Below are 18,886 nucleotides of genomic sequence, written 5' to 3'. Positions count from 1 at the left end.
ATTTGGGGATGTGAAGTGTACGTCAAACGATTAATTTCAGACAAACTTCATCCAAAATCTGACAAATGTATCCTTGTGGGCTATCCAAAGGAAACAAAGGGGTATTACTTCTACAATACATCTGAGAACAAAGTGTTTGTTGCTCGAGATGGTGTCTTTTTGGAGAAGGATCACATTTCCAAAATGACAAGTGGGAGAAAAGTAGACCTCGAAGAAATTCGAGTCGAACAACAAACTCTAGAGAATGCTCAAGATGACATTCAGGATGAAACTCAGAGATCTTTAGAAGAATCTGGTGAGAATCATGGTCAATCTAGAAATGTTACCCCGCGTAGATCGCAAAGATATAGATCTCAACCGGAAAGATACTTAGGTATTTTGACGAACGAGAGCTATGACGTTCTATTACTTGAAAGTGATGAACCTGCGACTTACAAGCAAGCTATGACGAGCCCTAGCTCCAAGCAGTGGCAAGAAGCCATGCAATCTGAATTAGACTCCATGTCTGAAAACCAAGTATGGGATTTGGTCGATTTGCCAGATGGCTACCAAGCCATTGGAAGCAAATGGGTTTTCAAACTGAAAAAGGACAAGGATGGGAAACTTGAAGTTTTCAAAGCTAGATTGGTCGCAAAAGGTTACAGGCAAGTCCACGGTGTGGATTACGATGAAACCTTTTCACCAGTTGCAATGCTAAAGTCTATTCGAATAATGTTAGCAATCGCTGCATATTACGATTACGAAATATGGCAGATGGATGTCAAAACTGCTTTCTTAAACGGCGTTTTAACAGAAACTGTGTTTATGACACAGCCTGAAGGTTTTGAGGATCCAAAGAATGCTAAAAAGGTATGCAAGCTAAAGAAGTCAATCTACGGATTGAAGCAGGCATCCAGGAGCCAGAATATACGTTTTGATGAAGCAGTCAGTGACTTTGGTTTCATCAAGAACGCAGACGAATCTTGTGTATACAAGAAGGTCAGTGGGAGCAAAATTGCTTTCCTAGTATTATATGTCGACGACATATTACTTATCGGAAATGACATTCCTATGTTGAACTCTGTCAAGATTTGGCTTGGGAAATGTTTTACGATGAAAGATCTAGGAGAAGCACAGTACATATTGGGCATCAAGATTTACAGAGATAGATCTAAAAGGATGATTGGACTTAGTCAAAGCACTTATATCAATAAGGTGCTTGATAGGTTCAAGATGGAAGACTCCAAGCGAGGCTACCTACCCATGTCTCATGGAATAACTCTAAGCAAGACTCAGTGCCCAAAAACACTTGATGAGCGTAGACGAATGAATGGGATTCCATATGCATCATTGATTGGTTCAATAATGTATGCTATGATATGTACACGCCCGGATGTTGCGTACGCACTCAGTGCTACGAGCAGATACCAGTCAGACCCAGGAGAGGCGCATTGGACTGCTGCCAAGAATATTCTGAAGTACCTGAAAAGGCACAAAGATGACTTCCTGGTCTATGGTGGAGATGATGAATTAATTGTTAAAGGCTATACGGACGCAAGTTTCCAAACCGACAAAGATGATTTCAGATCACAGTCTGGGTTTGTCTTCTGCCTCAACGGAGGAGCAGTAAGCTGGAAAAGTGCTAAGCAAAGCACCATTGCGGATTCTACAACTGAAGCGGAGTACATTGCTGCACATGAAGCAGCAAAGGAAGCTATATGGCTAAGGAAGTTCATAGGTGAACTTGGTGTAGTCCCCTCCATTAAAGGACCAATAGCCCTGTATTGTGATAATAACGGAGCTATTGCACAGGCAAAGGAGCCTAGACACCACCAGAGAGTCAAGCATGTACTTCGTAGATTTCACCTTCTACGAGAGTTCGTTGAAAGAAAAGAAGTCGAGATAAACAAGATTGGAACTGATGACAACATATCAGATCCATTAACTAAACCTCTGCCGCAGGCGAAGCACAACTCGCACACTGCAGCTATGGGAATCAAGCATATTGGAGAATGGCTTTGATGACCCTGTTTAATGTTTTAAAGTTTTAGAGTTTAAATCTTTGTAAAACATTATTAATCATTCACAATAAATGAAAAGAATTCATTTTTCCATTTAATTTGTGGTTTATTAAATGATGAGTCCCTTCAATTTGACGATATATTCAAGATAGACTGTCAGGACCAGTCCTGTGACTAAGAAATTTCTATCAAGTGAACTTGAATGTCAAAGATTGAAAATGGTCCCTAGTCGGAGTTTTCTATAAAATTGGACGCATAGAAAACGTTAGACGACTAGAATGCAAGATGACTAGTAGTTCTGTTTCTTGAACTATGTGGACATGGCAATGTCATAATCATTTGCATAGATACTTACTTTGGGAAGACTAGTATCGGACAGACCTATGAAACTTTACTGTAAGAGATGAAAATCTGTCATAAGTAAATTTCATTAAAATTATTAGACACTAAATCCTCAATACCTGAGTGATTTGAGATTACTTGTTTGAGAACTGGTTGCTTTGACGTTGACCAACCGTCGCACCGTAAAAGGAGGCTATAAAGGCAACGCTCAGGTAATCACCTATCAAACAAAGTCTAATCTCAAGATCGCAAGATTGGGATTGTCCTCCCATAAATCGGGATGAGATGCTTAAAAGTTGTACAAGGCCACTCGGAGAGCTAGAAACTGTGAAATGCATGGCCGTGCTCGGATGAATCATAGGCTATGATTATCTGTTTATTTGATCAGTTGAACTCTGAAACCGAGAAACACCTCTGGACATAATAAGGATGACAACTCTTACCTTATGTTCAAGAGCAAGCATCGAGCGACAAAGGAATTAGGAAATGCACACTTGTCCCTAAGGACAAGTGGGAGACTGAAGGAAATAATGCCCTTGGTCCAAGTATGCATTCAATGTTAAGTCTAATAAATGCGGTTCAGTATTAATTAACAAGTTAATAATTCAGTGAGATCAAGTGAGCTGAATGCCTAGCTAGAGGCCGCTTCAGTTCAAGTGGAATTAATTATATTAATCCACAACTTACTCTTGAATGAACCCGTAGGGTCACACAAATAGTACGTAAACGGATCAAGTATTTAATGGCATTAAATACTCCATATATGGATATTCGGAATCGACGGATCTTGGTTTCAGTGGGAGCTGAGATCGTCACAGGCAAGAAATGAATACTCCGGAAACGATGATATTGCCGGAAACGGAAATATGGACCGTATCGGAAATATAAATATTATCCAAGTCGTAGATGTTGTCGGAAACGGAAACATGGTACGTATCGGAAAATATTATCGGAAATGGAAATATTGCCGGAATCAGAAATATTGCCGGAAACGGAAATATTGTCAGAATCGGAAATATTATCGGAATCGGAAAATAATTCCGGAAACGGAAATATTAAATATTTGTTCGAAACGGAAATTGATTCCGGAATCGGAAATATTGAATATTGTTCGTATCGGAAATGAATTCCGGAATCGGGAAATTAATCGGAAGCGTATCGTACGAATTAGCATCGGACGAGGCCTGCCAGACGAAGGTCCAGCACGAAGCCGGGCCATCGCCCAGCAAGCCAGCGCGCCACAAACGCACCAGCCAAGGCTGCGCCAGGCCCACCGCAAGGCAGGCCCAGCGCGCGCCAAGGCTGCGGCAGCGTGTGGGCTTGCGGCAGTGGGCTGCGAGCTCGAGGGCTGGGCGCGCGCGCGCATGGCGCCCCTCGTGCGCTGCTGTGCGTGCGTGTGTGTTTGTGTGCTACTCGAATCCTAAAGCTGCCGGGATTTGTCATATGATTAATCTAATCCTAAAAGATTTAGTTTATTTAATTAGAGTCCTAGTAGGATTATAATTAAATAAATTAGTATCCTAACAGGATTCCAAATCCTTTTCCATAACTCTATAAATAGGTGCCTAGGGTCACATATTTACAGAGAGAATTCAAGTATTCAAAGTGAGTTTTTGAGAGCAAAATTCAATTACACAATTGCCTATAAAGTGCCGAAAATAAGTAGTACCTTAAGGGCGATTCTAGTTGGTCAATCTTAAGGCGGATCCGGACGTGCTGTGGACTATCTACGGAGGGACGACACTTGGAGTCCTAAAGACTTGTTCTTGTTCGGTTCGGGCGCAGCTAGGGAAGGCACGCAACAAAGAGTATGCATCTAAACTATGCTAAATGATTATGTGTAAATAATATGTTTTCCTGGCTTTATGGTTTTTCCGCATGATTTATGAATTGTCATATGTATCATAACCTAAAACCCACAACAAACAGCGAACACCCGTCGAAACAGCAAAGCACAAATCAAACGAACAAAATGTGACACCACCCAAAACTGCAACCGTCCAAAACTCAGCAACCACCCTGCACCAACACAGCAACTGTAACCGCAAGACAACCACCAAAACACCCACACACCAACGCATCAACCGCCAACACCCCAACACAACAACCACCGAAACTCCCGTCGAAACTGAACAACACCACAAACAGAATGATCGAATCAAAAGAACCACCGCAACCGAACGAACAACATCACCGTATTAATTCAAACTGAAAAACCCCACTGCACCAGAATTTACCACGAATAGCGCCTGATCGGAAAACGCACCCGTAACCGCCTGAGAAACCACCCGAAACTGCACCAAAACTGCACCCGTAACCGCCTGAGAAACCACCCGAAACCGCACCTAAAGCACCCTGAAACCGCCGTCTAACCTTCACCTAATGAATCGTCGTCGGAATAGCCTTGTATGTCGCCGGAATATTGACGTGGAGCCCCTAATCGCCCATAATACGAACCCTAATCGCCACTGTTGAGATATTGTTATTGTTATTGTCATTATTATTGTTTTTATTCTGCTTAACAGGATCCCTTGCGCCCTTGCGCCCTTGCGTATGTTTCACGGTAAGCTGAAATGGAATAAATATCTGAATTTTCATTATGTTGAAAAAGTACATGTACCCATATACAGATTAATACTATTGTTACATGGTGCATGGCAAAGTTCTCGACAAAATACAGAAGAAATTAAATCTTCAAGTGGTAACAGCCAAGGTTAGCAACTTAGCATCCATGTAACAGTGGAGGAGTCGATCTTTTAGCAACTCTTGCTGTCCGGTAAAATTATCATTAAGCAGGCCGGGAACTCAAAACTCTCCCTTGATGTTCTCGGAGTTTGTTGATTTTCGAGATTATTTGAATTTTAGTATAAAACTTAAAAGGAATTTTCGATTTTTACTACTTCCTCCGTCTTTTTTTGTTTTTTACGTTTGTTATTTTGCACGCGTTTTAGCACTAACAAATGTGCATTGAGATTCTTCTTAGTTTTTATGTAAACAAGGAAAATTACGTTTATTTATAATGTTTTAACTCTTATTAAAAATCTGATATTGGGAAAATGAGAAAAAGTTAATGTCATAATGGAAAAGAGTGAGAGATTAAATGATCCAATAGATTTAATTGGTTAAAATAATAATTGGACACAAATTTTGATAGAATATTAAATCATTTATGTGATAATATAAAAGGAAATGTAAAGAACATTTTGAAACACCCAAAAAGAAAAACGTAAAAAACAAAAAGAGACGGAGGGAGTAACATTTTCTTTATCATAGATTTTTGTCTATTACAATTTATACCTTCTTTTAGGAAAATTTGTAATTATTAATCCAACCTTTGCCCGGTTTTCTTTAATTAAGTCTACCCATGCGATATTTCTAAATAATCCAACCTTTATGACCCAACTACTATTATTAAGCCTGGATGACCGGTTACCTGCTACAAAGTCAAGGAAAATTTGTAATTATTAATCCAACATTTGCCCGATTTTCTTTAATTAAGCCTACCTATGCGATATTTCTAAATAATCCAACCTTTATGACCTAACTACTATTATTAAGTCTGGATGACCGGTTACCTGCTACAAAGTCAACGCTAAAAACGTTGACAACCTAAAGTTAGTTTTCCTGCTAAAATATTGGGCACGTCATCATCACTTGCCACCTAAACAAGGATTTCATTTTTTTTTTCAAAAAATCCTTAACCCTTCTCTTCTCTGTACCGTGTTTCAATTTATCTCTCTTCCATTACTGCTGCTTCAACCACAATTGTACTGGTTCATGACATCATCATCGATTTTCTTGTGGAAATAGGTGACTTCATCCACGCGCATTCAAATTTCGTCTCCAAAATCGTACAATTGAAGGTGAACTTACGAACCTTAGCGTTTTTGTTCCTTTTTTGGTAAATTTTGAATTTTGGGCTTCCTTAATGGCCAGTTCGTAAAAACCCGAGCTGTTGCAATAATATAGTTTTTTTTATGTTGTGGGATGTTGGTTATTGTGGTCTTGTTGAAAATTTAGAAAGAAAAAAAAACCTTGAATTTGAAGAAGATCCAGATCCAACAGGCAATTGCTTTATCCCAGCCATAGCAATTGCTGATTATTTTTGATGAACTTCGAATGGAGAGATATGAGGGATCGACAATGGTGGAGAAGAGATAGAAGAGAAATAATGGAGAGGAGTTCACAGATGAAGCAGAAAATCGCAGAGGAGAGAGGAACGAAAATTAAAATAGCATTAAAGAAAATAAGGGGAAAAAAAATAAAAAATAAAAATTATAATTGTTATATGCCACGTAAGGGTGAATACCGCCTTTAGCAGGTTAGTAACTTGTTAGGCTTAATAATAGTAGTTGGGTCATAAAGGTTGGATTATTTAGAAATATCGCATAGGTGGGCTTAATTAAAGAAAATCGGGCAAAGGTTGGATTAATAATTACAAATTTTCCTTTTTTTTTACTACAACTCTTTAAAATCACTACCTTAACCTAGATTTCAGTGATTATCAACCATTACTTTAACGGTTACCGTTTCCTGGCCCTTTTATTTTAGGCCCTATTTGGTTCATTATTAGTAAAGGAAAGGAAGAGAAAAGAAAGGAAGGGAAAAGAAAGGAAAAGAAGGAAGGGAAAGAGGTTTTATTTCCTGTGTTTGGTTTAAGGGAAAAAATGATGGGAAGAGAAAGGAAATATAAATAACAGCTTTTAATTTTCTCTTTCCTTCCAAATTCCTCCAATTTTGGGAGAAAGGAAAGTGAAACTTTTATGAATGAGCTTTCCTTCCAATTCCCTTCCTTTCCTTCCACCTCCCATATAATTATTTGTACCAAATACAGAAAACATTATTTTCCCTTTCCTCTCTTTTCTTTTCCTTCCGATTCCTCCCAACTAAATAAAGCCTTAGTGCTTCGAAAATTATTTGTTCTCAATAAAATCCAAAATTCGGTTAGGGCAAATATGTTATAGGTAGCTTCTAACTAATTAGTGTTCATTTAGGGAAAACAAAACTACTAAAAATTGTTTAGTTTTGATTTATACCTAATCCGTATTTAATTATAGTTCATATAAAAACTGGTGAATTTTATAAATTACATAAATTGTTAAAATTGAGCCTATTGTAGTAATTAAGTTCATATTACGCTCAAGTGTTATCCCATTTTTTTAAAATTATTGATGATTAATTTTTTACCAATCTCGAAATCTGTAGTGTTTATCGATAAGTTGTGAATTTCTTTAAATTAAATGATTTTTCAAAAATAGTTGTTATTAATCTCATGTTGAAATGAAATCTATGTTTGACAATCAAAATTGGGCGAAAATGATTAAAAAAAGGAGGGAACAATAGTCAGAGGAGAGGGAGAAATGAGAATATGGAAAATCGAGATGAGAGGGAGTAAAAAAAAAAAAAAGGTGTGAATAACAAAGTTGGTGAGTGAACACGAGTACACGACATGAGCGGACTGAAAGTTACCTTATTCTGTACTATACTTTAATGAGTTGTTAAAACTAATTTCAATTCAGTAAAAATATGGTTAAATGGTTTTTTACTACCTGAAAAAAATTGACAAATTGTATTTTACCACCTATAAAAATAAAAATTATTTTTTACCACCTAAAAATGAAATAAAAATGATCTTTTGACACCTTTTACCTACAAGATGGAAGAAAACGTTATGTGAACCAATGAGAAGTAAGGGGAAATGATATAAATACATGAAAATCGTGAGATAAGAGATGAAGAAAAAAATATAGTATTTGAAATGGATCCTCATAACGTTTCCATCCATCTTTAGAGGTGGTAAAAATAATTATTATTTTATTTTTAGGTGATAAAATACAATTTTTATTAAAAAATAATTTGTTAATTTTTTTTAGGTTGTAAAAAATAATTTATGCTAAAAATAAGTCAAAAAGTTCAAACAAAACAGTAAAAAAAAAAATCTACAGTAACACTCCGTCAGATAAAGTAAAAACATTTCTCGGTAAAAAGTAAAGGAACTACTAGTACATTCCCTTCTTGGAATGAAGCTCTGAGAACGATTAGAATTCTCATTATTCATTACACCTACAGCTACTACTCTTTTCAAAATCCTTCATCTTTCAAAGTCCTCTGACCACATTTCCCTGTAATTCAGACCACCACACCCATTCAGCAACAAAATGGGTCGGAAAGCCCGAGTATCAAAGGTTACTTTTTTTTACACTCTTTTGTTCTTCGTCTTGTTTTTGTAGTCCTCGTAATTTTTTTGGTCGAATTTTTGTTTTATTTGTGCATGTTCACTTGATTCTTAAAGATGGATTTGGGGATTTGGAGGGGTAAATATACGGAAACATGGTTTGAATTGTTAGTAGGATTTTTCTAGTGTTTCATGAAATTAGTTGTGGGTTAGTGTTGAAATTAAAATTTGCAGCGAATAATTGTTATGTGCATGTTGAATTTTGGTCCATTTTTCCTTTACCATTTGAATCTGAGTAACCACCCAGCGAGCCGTGGTACTGGTGCGGCGGAAGCGTCGAGCTGCTGGTGGCGTGGTTGTGCAGCACCGAAGGGTGCCTGCGATGTGTTTCCTTGGACGCCGTGAAGTCAGGCCTTGTGGCTGCGACGTGTGCCTTGGTGCGCCCAAGGTGAGATCGACCTTGGGGCTGCGAACTATGAGAGGCGGTGCTGGGTCGCTGCTGCGGTGTTAGACGGCCGCGGTTGACGGAGGAGTCTCAGTGCAACATGAACGTACGAAGGAAAATAAAATTTTGGTTTTTAGGATTTTTGAGAGGAAAATAAAAAAAAAACCCAGGCTGTGGAGTGCGGACTATAGTGAGTATAATGATACTGACTTGTCCTGATACGGGTGTCTGATATAATAAGCGGTAATTGATACAATATTCTTTTGTGTATTCCATAGTATCTTCTATTAGAATCACTCCCTTAGGAATAATAGAGGTTTACTTAATTGGATTTTAGATTGCGCCTTTACTTTTACTAGTAATGTTTTGTTCATAACTCCTAGTTTATTCCCTAGTTTTCCTTTCCAATTAATTCATCTAAATTCATATATGATTCATATTGCACCTCGACTTATATAGATTATCATTTGAGTTTTGTGTTGTTGAGCTAATCAAGTGAATACTTGTTATAGGAGGAACTCATCTCTCGGAGACTTTGTAGCTTAGACGCCTTACCAGACGAGCCACCGGTATATGCATACTCCCTTGCGGCTCTGTCCCGTTTTAACTGTTTTACAAGGAATGTTTTTTGTTGTAGGGAAAAAAATTTGACCATAAGTTATCACCAATATGTATGAAAAAACACTATAATGTGGGACGATTTTGTTAGATTTGTTTCAAGATATGCTTTTAAACATTTTGATTTTTCATAATTTGAAGTTATTAATGCTTGATTTGAGTCTGTTAAAAAGCTTTCGTGAAGATTGAAATAGGATAGAGGGAGAATTATTTTGATGCCCACAAGCAAATTTGTTCATAGTTATTGTACTTTTCAGTGTATTTTCATACGAAGTATAATTTCAGGGGCAATGAGGCTAGACCATTGATGCATCCCACTTCCAAATGGTTTGAGGCTTGGAGAATGTTTCTGAAATCTGAATGCATCTTTGGTAGCTTTCCACTAACCCATTGGTGACTGGTCGTAGTCTAGCCAAATTCCTCCTAAGCGTGGTATATTCGGGGTAGTAATTTTTAGAAACAATACTGGATGGCTTCGCTTTACAACTCATCATGATTATTTCAAATGAAAACCTGTAATCAATTGATGACCTTTATGTATCCCTTGCTTTATTAATTTTTTCATTACATCTGTTAAGATCATGTAAGTCATACATTGTCTTGTTGTTTGTGGATGATGCTTAACTAATTGTTTAATGGTGTCTTAACATTATAACAGTCTGTAGATTTTCAACCACCGGTGCTGCCTGAAGTGCAAACAATTGCTGCTGGAGGAACTGTTTTTCCCGACACCTCACGTCCTGCTAAGAAAAAGCAGAAGCTGAAATATCCTACTGCCTTTATTCGAAGATCTCCACGGATCCAGAGCCCTTTCAGAAACCTAGAAATAGAACCTATTATTGAAGAGATAATCATCAGTGGAAGTCAGGATGATGTTGAGCCATTGCTACAAGAAGAGAACAAATCCAACGAGGAGGCATCTGATGTAATGTTCACAAGTTTTAACCGTTTGATTGGGTTTTACTGTTGGGATTTTGTTTTTGTTCTTATTGATTAAAGCTAATCCTTATCCTTGCGTAGGAAACTCGAAGGTCTTCTGAGAAGGATGATCCTTATGTAGGAGATGTTAACTACAAAACCATGTACATATCCTCCCAGAAAAAGGTACCACTCACGCAGAGATGGAATGTCCTGCCCGTATCTGTTGCATAGCATGTCTTATTGCTCGATATATTCTTATCATACTGCAATTCAATTCTCAGATTGAGGCTTTACTGGAGGAGAATAAGCAGTTGAGTAAGGCTTTGGATCTTGCTAATGGAACGATCGATATGGTATGTGCTAACTTATGTCTTTATTTGTTCAATAATTTTAGCAATTGTAATATATACAATCACTAAACACTTCATTATTAATTCTCATGGCGTCTTTATAATCTATTCTTACTAAAAGCTAGATCTATTAGCCAATTTTTACGATAACTCTAATAACGGTGGGAAATATGTATCCAAAGAGGATCTTTTAGTTTTAAACCTAGAATTGCAACAAAGTTAATTCTGTTAGGTCTTTGACTTTACAATTGTATGATAATCATTCTTTCAAAATTGAACAATGAGCAACATATCAACCTAGTAAGAGTTAAACTATTTTTGTTTTATCTGTCTTCTTTTATATTTAATCAGATATTTTCACAGTGATGTCAAACTAAATACTGTTTAGTTCCCAATTCAGGCACAGAGGCATTGTATGATTTGTCTCATACATGAAGTTGAACATGAGTGGTTTTTGTCCTGATAACCTTTGTTTTGTGTGTGAAAAACTTTGCACAGAAAGCCTACCTTCGAACTGATGACTGTTGAAATTTCGTTTATGCTAAAATCACATTTTGATTGTTAAACAAGTGTGAAATTTAGTCATGATTGTCCTTTGAACATGGAAATTGAAAGCTGCTGAAAATTTCCTCAAAAAATAGATTAGACTTACTGATGCATGCGTATTGTCTGATTATTACAGCTTGAGAAGCAAAACAATATTTACTCGGAAGTTATGTCTATAATTGGAAGCTTATCTAGAGCTAACGAGAACCTTGCTGCTCGAGTGAACCTTGGTCATCCTACTGGTGATTGTGAAGATGTTGAAGGAAGGAACTCTAAGAAGAGGAAGAAGAGTGTGTAACGTTCTCACTGAATTCATATTTGCTGAGAAGAAGTTGAACTCTAAGAACTGGAATACTATTAACACTCTGTAGTAACTTCTGATGCTGTCATACTTTTGGGTGAAATATTTTGTGCAGCTCCTTATATAATCACTAATATTATGCTGCTTTAACAGTTAACATGATCCTTTTCGCCTTGCATATTTTCCACTGTAAGCTCAAAAATATTAACACTGAAACAAATTTCTGAAATTTCATTATGTTGAGAAAGTACAAGTACCCATGTACAGATCAATACTATTGTTACATGGAATAGTTTTTGAGAAAGTACAAAAGAAAATCTGAAAGTGTTAACAGCCTTCTTGTTGACAGTGCCGAGTCAATCTTTTAGCAGCTCTTCTTCCCCGGCAAAGCCATCATCAAAGCTGTCATCAAGGCAGGCCGGAAACTCAAACTCAAAAACCTCTCTTGATGTTCTCGGAGTTTGTATATCTTCAAGACTGTCCTCATGTTCAGCTGTTGGAGAAGAGAAGTCCAAGCTAAGTCCAAGAATGGCTTTTTCATAAGACGCAGACAAGTCTTCAGAGGCGAATTGATGATACTCGACAAGTTGTCGAAGGCATTGATTCTCCCTAGTTAGATTCGCGTTCTCAGTTGCTAGTCTTGATTTTTCAGCAAGTAGTGCCTCTAATTGAAGCCTCACCTGTTAATCATACACAATAGAGGGAAATAACACATTCAATTCCCTGAATATTATCCTAGAACACCAAGAACAAAAAAATCAATCGAATTCTTTACCAAATCATCATCATCAGCTCTATCTTCTTTACCAAATCCTTCTCGAAGTCTCTGGTTTTCCTCCTCCAGCAAACCACATCTCTCTTGCAGAAAACTCATATCAGATTTCACTGATTTAAGTTCCCTAGCTATTGAGGTGGATTTCGCCGCCATTGCAACTGACAGCTGAAACAAAATCAGACACAAAAATCAGTTTATAGTTAAAACAGACAGATTTAAAACTTGCAAAAGTGAAGTTTGGTACATTTTTAACTTTCTTAAGGTTCATCTCTGCTTGGTGCTGCTTCTGCTTCTTTTTATTCTCAGGAGTTGCTTCACCGTCTCGTTCGTCGTCGGAACAATCTTCTGCATCAAGCTTTCTCTTCACTCCCTTTTTCTCTGATCTGTCCGGTTGCTTATCTTCATCTGTTTCGGCATCGTCGCTACTACTGCTGTGGATTATTTCCGTCACTGTTGACGATTTTCCTAGTTCCCTGGCTCCCTAATTAAGAAGCAATAATGAGATTTTCTGAGTTACTCATTACTCGAATTACTTGCATTATGTTCAGAAATTCAACAAAATTCTACCAACATATTAGATGATTGATTGAAGAAAAATCAGGAGATCTGAAATTTCTTACCTGAAGGGCTTTTTCGATGTTGCTAGTGAGCTGAGAGAGTGAATTAGCGACTGAATCAAAACCTCTGATCAAAAGCATAGAATCCGCCTTCAATTTCTTAGCTTGATTCGACTCTAATCCATCATTCTGTTCCAAAACCCACAACAAATTAATTATAAAAATAGAATTGGATGAACGGAGAAGAAACATACAATTAGATGAAGATTTCGGCTATTACCATGGCGGAAACAGAATAGGGTAGATCAGGTTTTCGATTCTCCAGAAGGGTTTCGACCCTTTCATGTAAAGTGCTCCAATAACGCTTATCTGAGGAGGGGCTGATCAGAGGTGATGCTGAAGTCGCCATTGACAAGATCCTTTTCCGTAAATTCGAGTTCTGGCGTGTATGTTTTTCAGGTTAGCAGGAGATGAAGATTGAGGGGGTTTGGGAGAGAGAGAAGATGAAGATTGTAACGGCTAGTAATTGTTTTGGAGAAATAAAGGGGAAATTGGGGGTGGAGCTATTTTGTGTTTAAATAGTTGGCGCCGTTGTTTCCAACGTTCGAAGAGTTATAGGCGGTGGATCAATCTGAATCCAACGGTATTGATTAAACTGCTTATTGTTGACTCAGGTGGTGGGACCCGTTACTTGAATGATCTGTAAATCTGTAAATTTTTTTTTTTTAAAATAAAACTGTAAATGTTTTTGGGAATTGCTAAAGAAAATTTTACTTCTCGAGGAAATTTACATTTTTTTTAAGTTGATTTCCTTGGATGAATTGAAATTCTTCCTTGGATGTACCATTTTTCGTTTATTTGAATACTTCGTTATTATTGCGGAAGGCTACATCTACCCACCGGGTAAACTACCCAGCTGAGGTGGAGATCCACGTGGACATCCAACTAGATATAAATGGCTGGAGTTGTGTTCAATGTTTTGTCATTAATATAAGGCCCAAAAACACTTGTTGCTTTGATATTAAAACTAGACAACACCATAAATATAGGGAAAAAGCTCAATTCACTAAATACATAGAAACTGGAGATAATTTAATTACATCAAATTCTTTTAATTTTTTTATATGTAAAAATACTCTTTGCATATCTACTACTCGGTAATTCTAAGTATTTCCCCTTTGCAAGTGTGCAAGTTAGAAGAAGCAGGTGATAAAAAGAGCTATTATTTTCATTGACGAAATTTACGTTTTTTGTTTTTCTAATTAATATAATCATAGGAAGATGAAACATATTCTTACAAAAAGAAAAGTTCTTCAAGAGAAAATTTTAGAAAAAAATTGCAAGTTATTTAGGGAAAAAACACATTTCAACAAAAAAAAAAGTTACAAATATTTTTTTCAAAAAATTACATATAAGAGCAACTTCAATGGTTCAATAAAGTTATATATTATGGACCATGGGTTCGGAAGTTGAAATACGTATATGCAAGAGGTATTATTGATTATACACGGGCCATCTTTTTTTTTTGATAATTTGGGTTGTTTTATTGATGCTCAAGGCAGTTCATGCATATTACAATTGTTGCCTGACCACAATCACGACATTAACAGTTACAGTGCCTTAGCATAGTAAGAGGACCATTAGAGCCACGCAATGAACTCATCCCTTCTAGTAAGGCCTTGCTTCGCCAATGAGTCTGCCACCATATTTGTTTCGCGGCCTTTGTATACAACTTCAATCCCTCCTCTTGTTGTCATTGCATGTCGAATGAAGTTGATGATAAATGTGAGGTTCCATGGACCACCGTTCTCACCATTGCACCATTTTACCGCGTTTTTCGAGTCGGACTCCACTATGAGATGACTATGAGTGCACCAATCAAGTGTGAGAGAGATTTTGATTGCCCTGTGTATTGCTAGTATCTCTCCATGATTTATTTCCATGTATGGTATTGGGCTTGAAAAAAGGCACAAGAATTTTCCATGGTGATCACGAAGCACACCTCCAATGGCCGATTTTGATTCATGGATCTTGAGAGAAGCGTCCACGTTCCATTTGAGGGTTGAGTGAGAGGGAGGTGACCATATAGGAGCATCTCTGCCAATGAGGGGATTTGGTGTAGGTGGCGTAGTGAGTTTCCAGTCAAGGCAAAGAGGATTACGCATTATCTCATTTGGGCCATATGGAAATGGGTCGCCCCATCCCTTGATCCACCAACCCAATCTCATGAGTACCAGGTTCTGAAGTTGTGATTGTGAACATGAAATGTTATCAAAGCACCTGTTATTCCTCTCTCTCCATAGAGTCCATATTATTATGAGAAAAATTGCAACCCACACTTTTTTGAAAAAAGTCCCTTTCTTGGGGGAATGCCATTGATGAAAAGCTTCGAATATTGATGACGGTGAGCACCACTGAAGCCCCCATAGATTGAGCCACCAAACCCACATGTTCCATGCCATGGCGCAATGAAGAAATAGATGGTCACATGATTCTGGGGCATTATTGCAAAGAGCGCATAACCCATCTGCTTGTTCCAAGATACCAAATCGAATCAGTTTGTCTTTGGTGTGGAGTTTCCCAAGAATGGCGAGCCATGAGAAAATTTCAATGCGGTATGGCACCAAGTTTCTCCACAGCCCAAGTATGAGTTTTTGTGGGCCATTTACGTCGTTCTTTGCTAGTTCCATGTTGAAAGACTTGACAGAGAAGGCTCCTTTCTTGTGAGGAGTCCAAATGAGTTTGTCTTTGTCAATCAGTGAGAGGCATACTGTTTCAAGTAGCTGTTGCAGATGGATTAACTCCTGTGAATCTTGTGGTCTAAGGGGTCGATTCCAATCAAGGGTCCAGTTCCATTTTATTCCGTCCCAAAAACATAGGGATGCTACCATGGAGTTTTTTGCACTACTCAAGCGAAATAAACGGGGGCAGATTGACTTAAGGGGCAAGTCACCTAGCCAAATGTCGTGCCAAAATAGGGAGTTCATCCCGTTTCCAACTTTCTTCCTTATTCTGGACATGAGGAGGGCTTTTGCTTGTGGATTAGATAATAGGGATGCACATATGTTCTTCCATGGGCCACCATGAGTGGGTATCTGGAGATCAAGAATCGAGAAAAGTGGCCCATATTTATATTTCTCTTGGACCAATTTCCTCCATAGAGGTTGCTTGTCTGTCAAGTATCTCCATATCCATTTTGCAAGGAGAGCGAGGTTTTTGAGCTGTATATTCCCAATACTCAATCCCCCAAGGCACTTGGGGAGTTCAATGAGATGCCATGCTGCCGGGGAAAAGCATTTTTTATCCGTATTCCAGCACCAAAAAAACTGTCTTTGCAGCCTTCGTAGCTTGTCAGTGATCCCCTTTGGAGTCGGGAAAAGGGACATGTAGTACATAGGGAGACTTGATAGTGATGTTTTGATGAGAGTTGCCCGTCCTCCAAGTGAGAGAAGACTCCCTTTCCATGTTGCCAGTTTTTTGTTCATTCGGTCTAATATAGGGTCCCATAATTTGATTCTTGATGGGTTACCCCCAATTGGTAGACCTAAGTAGGTGAATGGGAGTGTCCCGATTTTGCAGAGAAGTGTGTTGGCAGCACCTTCAACCCATATTGGTTCTATGTTGATTCCGTAAATTGAGCTCTTATGGAAATTTATTTGCAGACCTGAAGAGAGTTGGAATAAGATAAGAGTCTTCTTAACATTCAGCAGGGAGTTCAAGTCAGGGAGGCAAAACATTATGGTGTCATCTGCATATTGTAGATGGGAGATTCTCGATCCAGTCTTGCAAATTTCAATACCCTGCCATAAGTCAAGTGAGAGGGCTTTGTGGAACAGTAGATTCAGTGGTTCTACCGCAAGGTTGAAGAGAATACACGGGCCATCTTATTAGGGTGTTAGTGAGTCAATACATTTGTGAGCAACTTGTGAATAAGTTCGGTTAAAGCTCAGTCAAAGCTCGGGTATGGACAATAATTTCAAGCTAATTAATAAACGAGACCAGCTCGAACTACTTGATTTTCAACCCGTTTAGGCTCAAGAACAACTCATTCATGTTTGTTTATAAGCTCGTCCATGTTCTCTTTAAAGCTCCTTCAAACTCAAAATTAAAAGTCAAAAAGGAAAAGCATGACTACAACAGAGTACTTTGTTTTAGGATATGATACTACTTACAGAGGTGTGACCACCTCTTACACGAGATGATTCGTCTGACTCTGACCTTGGCTAAAATATTCTAGTATCATCTTGTAGCCTCTCATTTGGGAGAAGAAGTGCATTATCTTCATGTACAAGAGTTATAGGTCTATGAGGATTTCTAAGGGATGTCAGTGTTCTAATCATCCTTTACTTGTTGATTATATTGTTCTTATCCTGAAAAAATAGAACACTTAATCAACATATATTTATCTAGGTCAACCCCGGTTTGTACAAATTAGTCCTGGGATAAGTAAATTTAAGATGAGGTGATCGCAATTATAATTTCTACACTACATAACTTATACCAGATAAGATAAATATAATTCAGTTGAAATAAACATTGCCTTCTGTTATATCATTAATGTTGTCAATGAGCTAAGCTAGGTTAATTTGATAAGAAATTCTCGAGTTCGGAGCTCAATTGATATTTTTTTATTCTACTTTACAATTAATGTAGTTTGTAAGTAGCAGAGGCGTTTTAGACTATTATATATAGACCACCAAAAGATAATTTAAAATAATAATATGAGTTCCCTCATAGAATAGAGATTAGAGGAAAATTGTCCCATATTAATTGAGAGTGATGGGAACAAGCAAAAGTTAAAGTTATATAGCTCTTTACATTAAATGGTTTCTATGATAATTTCCCACTTCGATCCTGTAGGACTAGGAAGAACTAAATGGGAGATATAAAAGAAAAACTATGATAATTCCACACTAAACTTAGAGCTTCTTAACCTTTTCTGATTCGATTGTGAACTCTACGGATGCTTAAATTTGTTTCATAGTAGTCCACTTTTAGTGAGATTGTTCGAAAATAATTTTAAATTTTGTTGCATTAAATAGAAATTATCAAGTTCATCATTTAAAATAGAAAAATGAGAAAAGTGAGCATTTTATAATGTAACCATAGTTCAACTCTATTTTAAAAATTAGATTTTAGCTCGTGCGATGCACGGTTTTTATTAAATTGTTACGTTAAAATAAAACTCCTAAATATATCAACTGCTATATTTTATATATTAGATTATATTTGTATTTTTTATTTTGGAATTAATTTCATTTTAGATTTATTTTTTAATTATTATAGTGTTTGATTTTGGATGAAATTGTATATAAGAAATATTAATAATTCGTTAATAAAAATATTTACGTGGCACCTAATTATTTATCTACGTGGCATTCGACTTTTTAATTCAAAAATAATTTTGAAGTCTTATTTTTTCTTTGGCCGAAACCATTAGATTTCCTACGTGGCGCTCTAATATTGGATTAATGTTTGATTTTGGATTGAATTTTATTTTAGATTAGTATTTGATTTTGGATGAATTTTATTTTAGATTTATATTTTAATTATTAGAGCGTTTGATTTTGGATGGAATTGTATATATTAGTAATTAATTAATTAATTTAAATATCTACTCCCTCCGTTCTATAATGTTCCTTACTTTTCCATTATGCGTGGTCTCCAATGCACTACTTTGAACCTTAATAGTTTTAATTTCGCATTAGTAAAAAGTATAAAAAATATATATTTAGAAAATTTATATTGAAACGAATCCAATGATATCCAAAAAGTTAATATTTATACTCTTAATCATATTATTAATTACGGTCAAAGTTTTTAAACTTTGACCATATGAATAGTAAACATGAGGAA

General features: G+C 37.0%; 2 protein-coding genes across 3 annotated transcripts; one reads left to right on the top strand and one right to left on the bottom strand.

Moving 5' to 3' along the window:
• Positions 1-8,351: 8,351 nt before the first annotated feature.
• Positions 8,352-11,860, top strand: LOC110786710 (uncharacterized). 2 transcript variants are annotated; one of them, XM_021991281.2, is made up of 6 exons: positions 8,356-8,527; positions 9,475-9,531; positions 10,239-10,505; positions 10,601-10,684; positions 10,783-10,854; positions 11,534-11,860. In XM_021991281.2, the coding sequence occupies exons 1-6, from the start codon at positions 8,501-8,503 to the stop codon at positions 11,693-11,695; spliced, it is 669 nt and encodes a 222-aa protein (XP_021846973.1). In that variant the 5' UTR covers positions 8,356-8,500; the 3' UTR covers positions 11,696-11,860. The 2 variants fall into 2 exon arrangements, with proteins under 2 accessions (XP_021846974.1, XP_021846973.1); XM_021991282.2 differs by lacking the exon at positions 9,475-9,531 and having other exon boundaries at positions 8,352-8,527.
• Positions 11,861-11,902: 42 nt separating this feature from the next.
• Positions 11,903-13,581, bottom strand: LOC110786709 (uncharacterized). The gene is made up of 5 exons (XM_021991280.2): positions 13,311-13,581; positions 13,094-13,219; positions 12,718-12,954; positions 12,474-12,638; positions 11,903-12,378 (listed from the first exon to the last, which is right to left on the bottom strand). Exons 1-5 carry the CDS (start codon positions 13,437-13,439, stop codon positions 12,055-12,057), a joined length of 981 nt encoding a protein of 326 aa, XP_021846972.2. The 5' UTR covers positions 13,440-13,581; the 3' UTR covers positions 11,903-12,054.
• Positions 13,582-18,886: the final 5,305 nt, after the last annotated feature.

Source organism: Spinacia oleracea, chromosome 1 (genome assembly GCF_020520425.1).
Source record: "Spinacia oleracea cultivar Varoflay chromosome 1, BTI_SOV_V1, whole genome shotgun sequence".
NCBI classification, from domain to species: Eukaryota; Viridiplantae; Streptophyta; class Magnoliopsida; order Caryophyllales; family Amaranthaceae; genus Spinacia; species Spinacia oleracea.
Note: the sequence above shows the minus strand (reverse complement) of the source record. Positions and strands in the feature narration are given on the sequence as shown.

Bases quoted from the DNA above. Each gene is read 5' to 3' on its own strand.
- LOC110786710 (XM_021991281.2), top strand. From the start codon at position 8,501: ATGGGTCGGAAAGCCCGAGTATCAAAG. The intron at 9,532-10,238 runs GTATATGCATAC...ACATTATAACAG, and splicing joins CCTTACCAGACGAGCCACCG to TCTGTAGATTTTCAACCACC. The intron at 10,685-10,782 runs GTACCACTCACG...TTCAATTCTCAG, and splicing joins ACATATCCTCCCAGAAAAAG to ATTGAGGCTTTACTGGAGGA.
- LOC110786709 (XM_021991280.2), bottom strand. From the start codon at position 13,439: ATGGCGACTTCAGCATCACCTCTGATCAGCCCCTCCTCAGATAAGCGT. The intron at 12,955-13,093 runs GTAAGAAATTTC...CTTCTTAATTAG, and splicing joins ACATCGAAAAAGCCCTTCAG to GGAGCCAGGGAACTAGGAAA. The intron at 12,379-12,473 runs GTAAAGAATTCG...TATGATTAACAG, and splicing joins GAGCTGATGATGATGATTTG to GTGAGGCTTCAATTAGAGGC.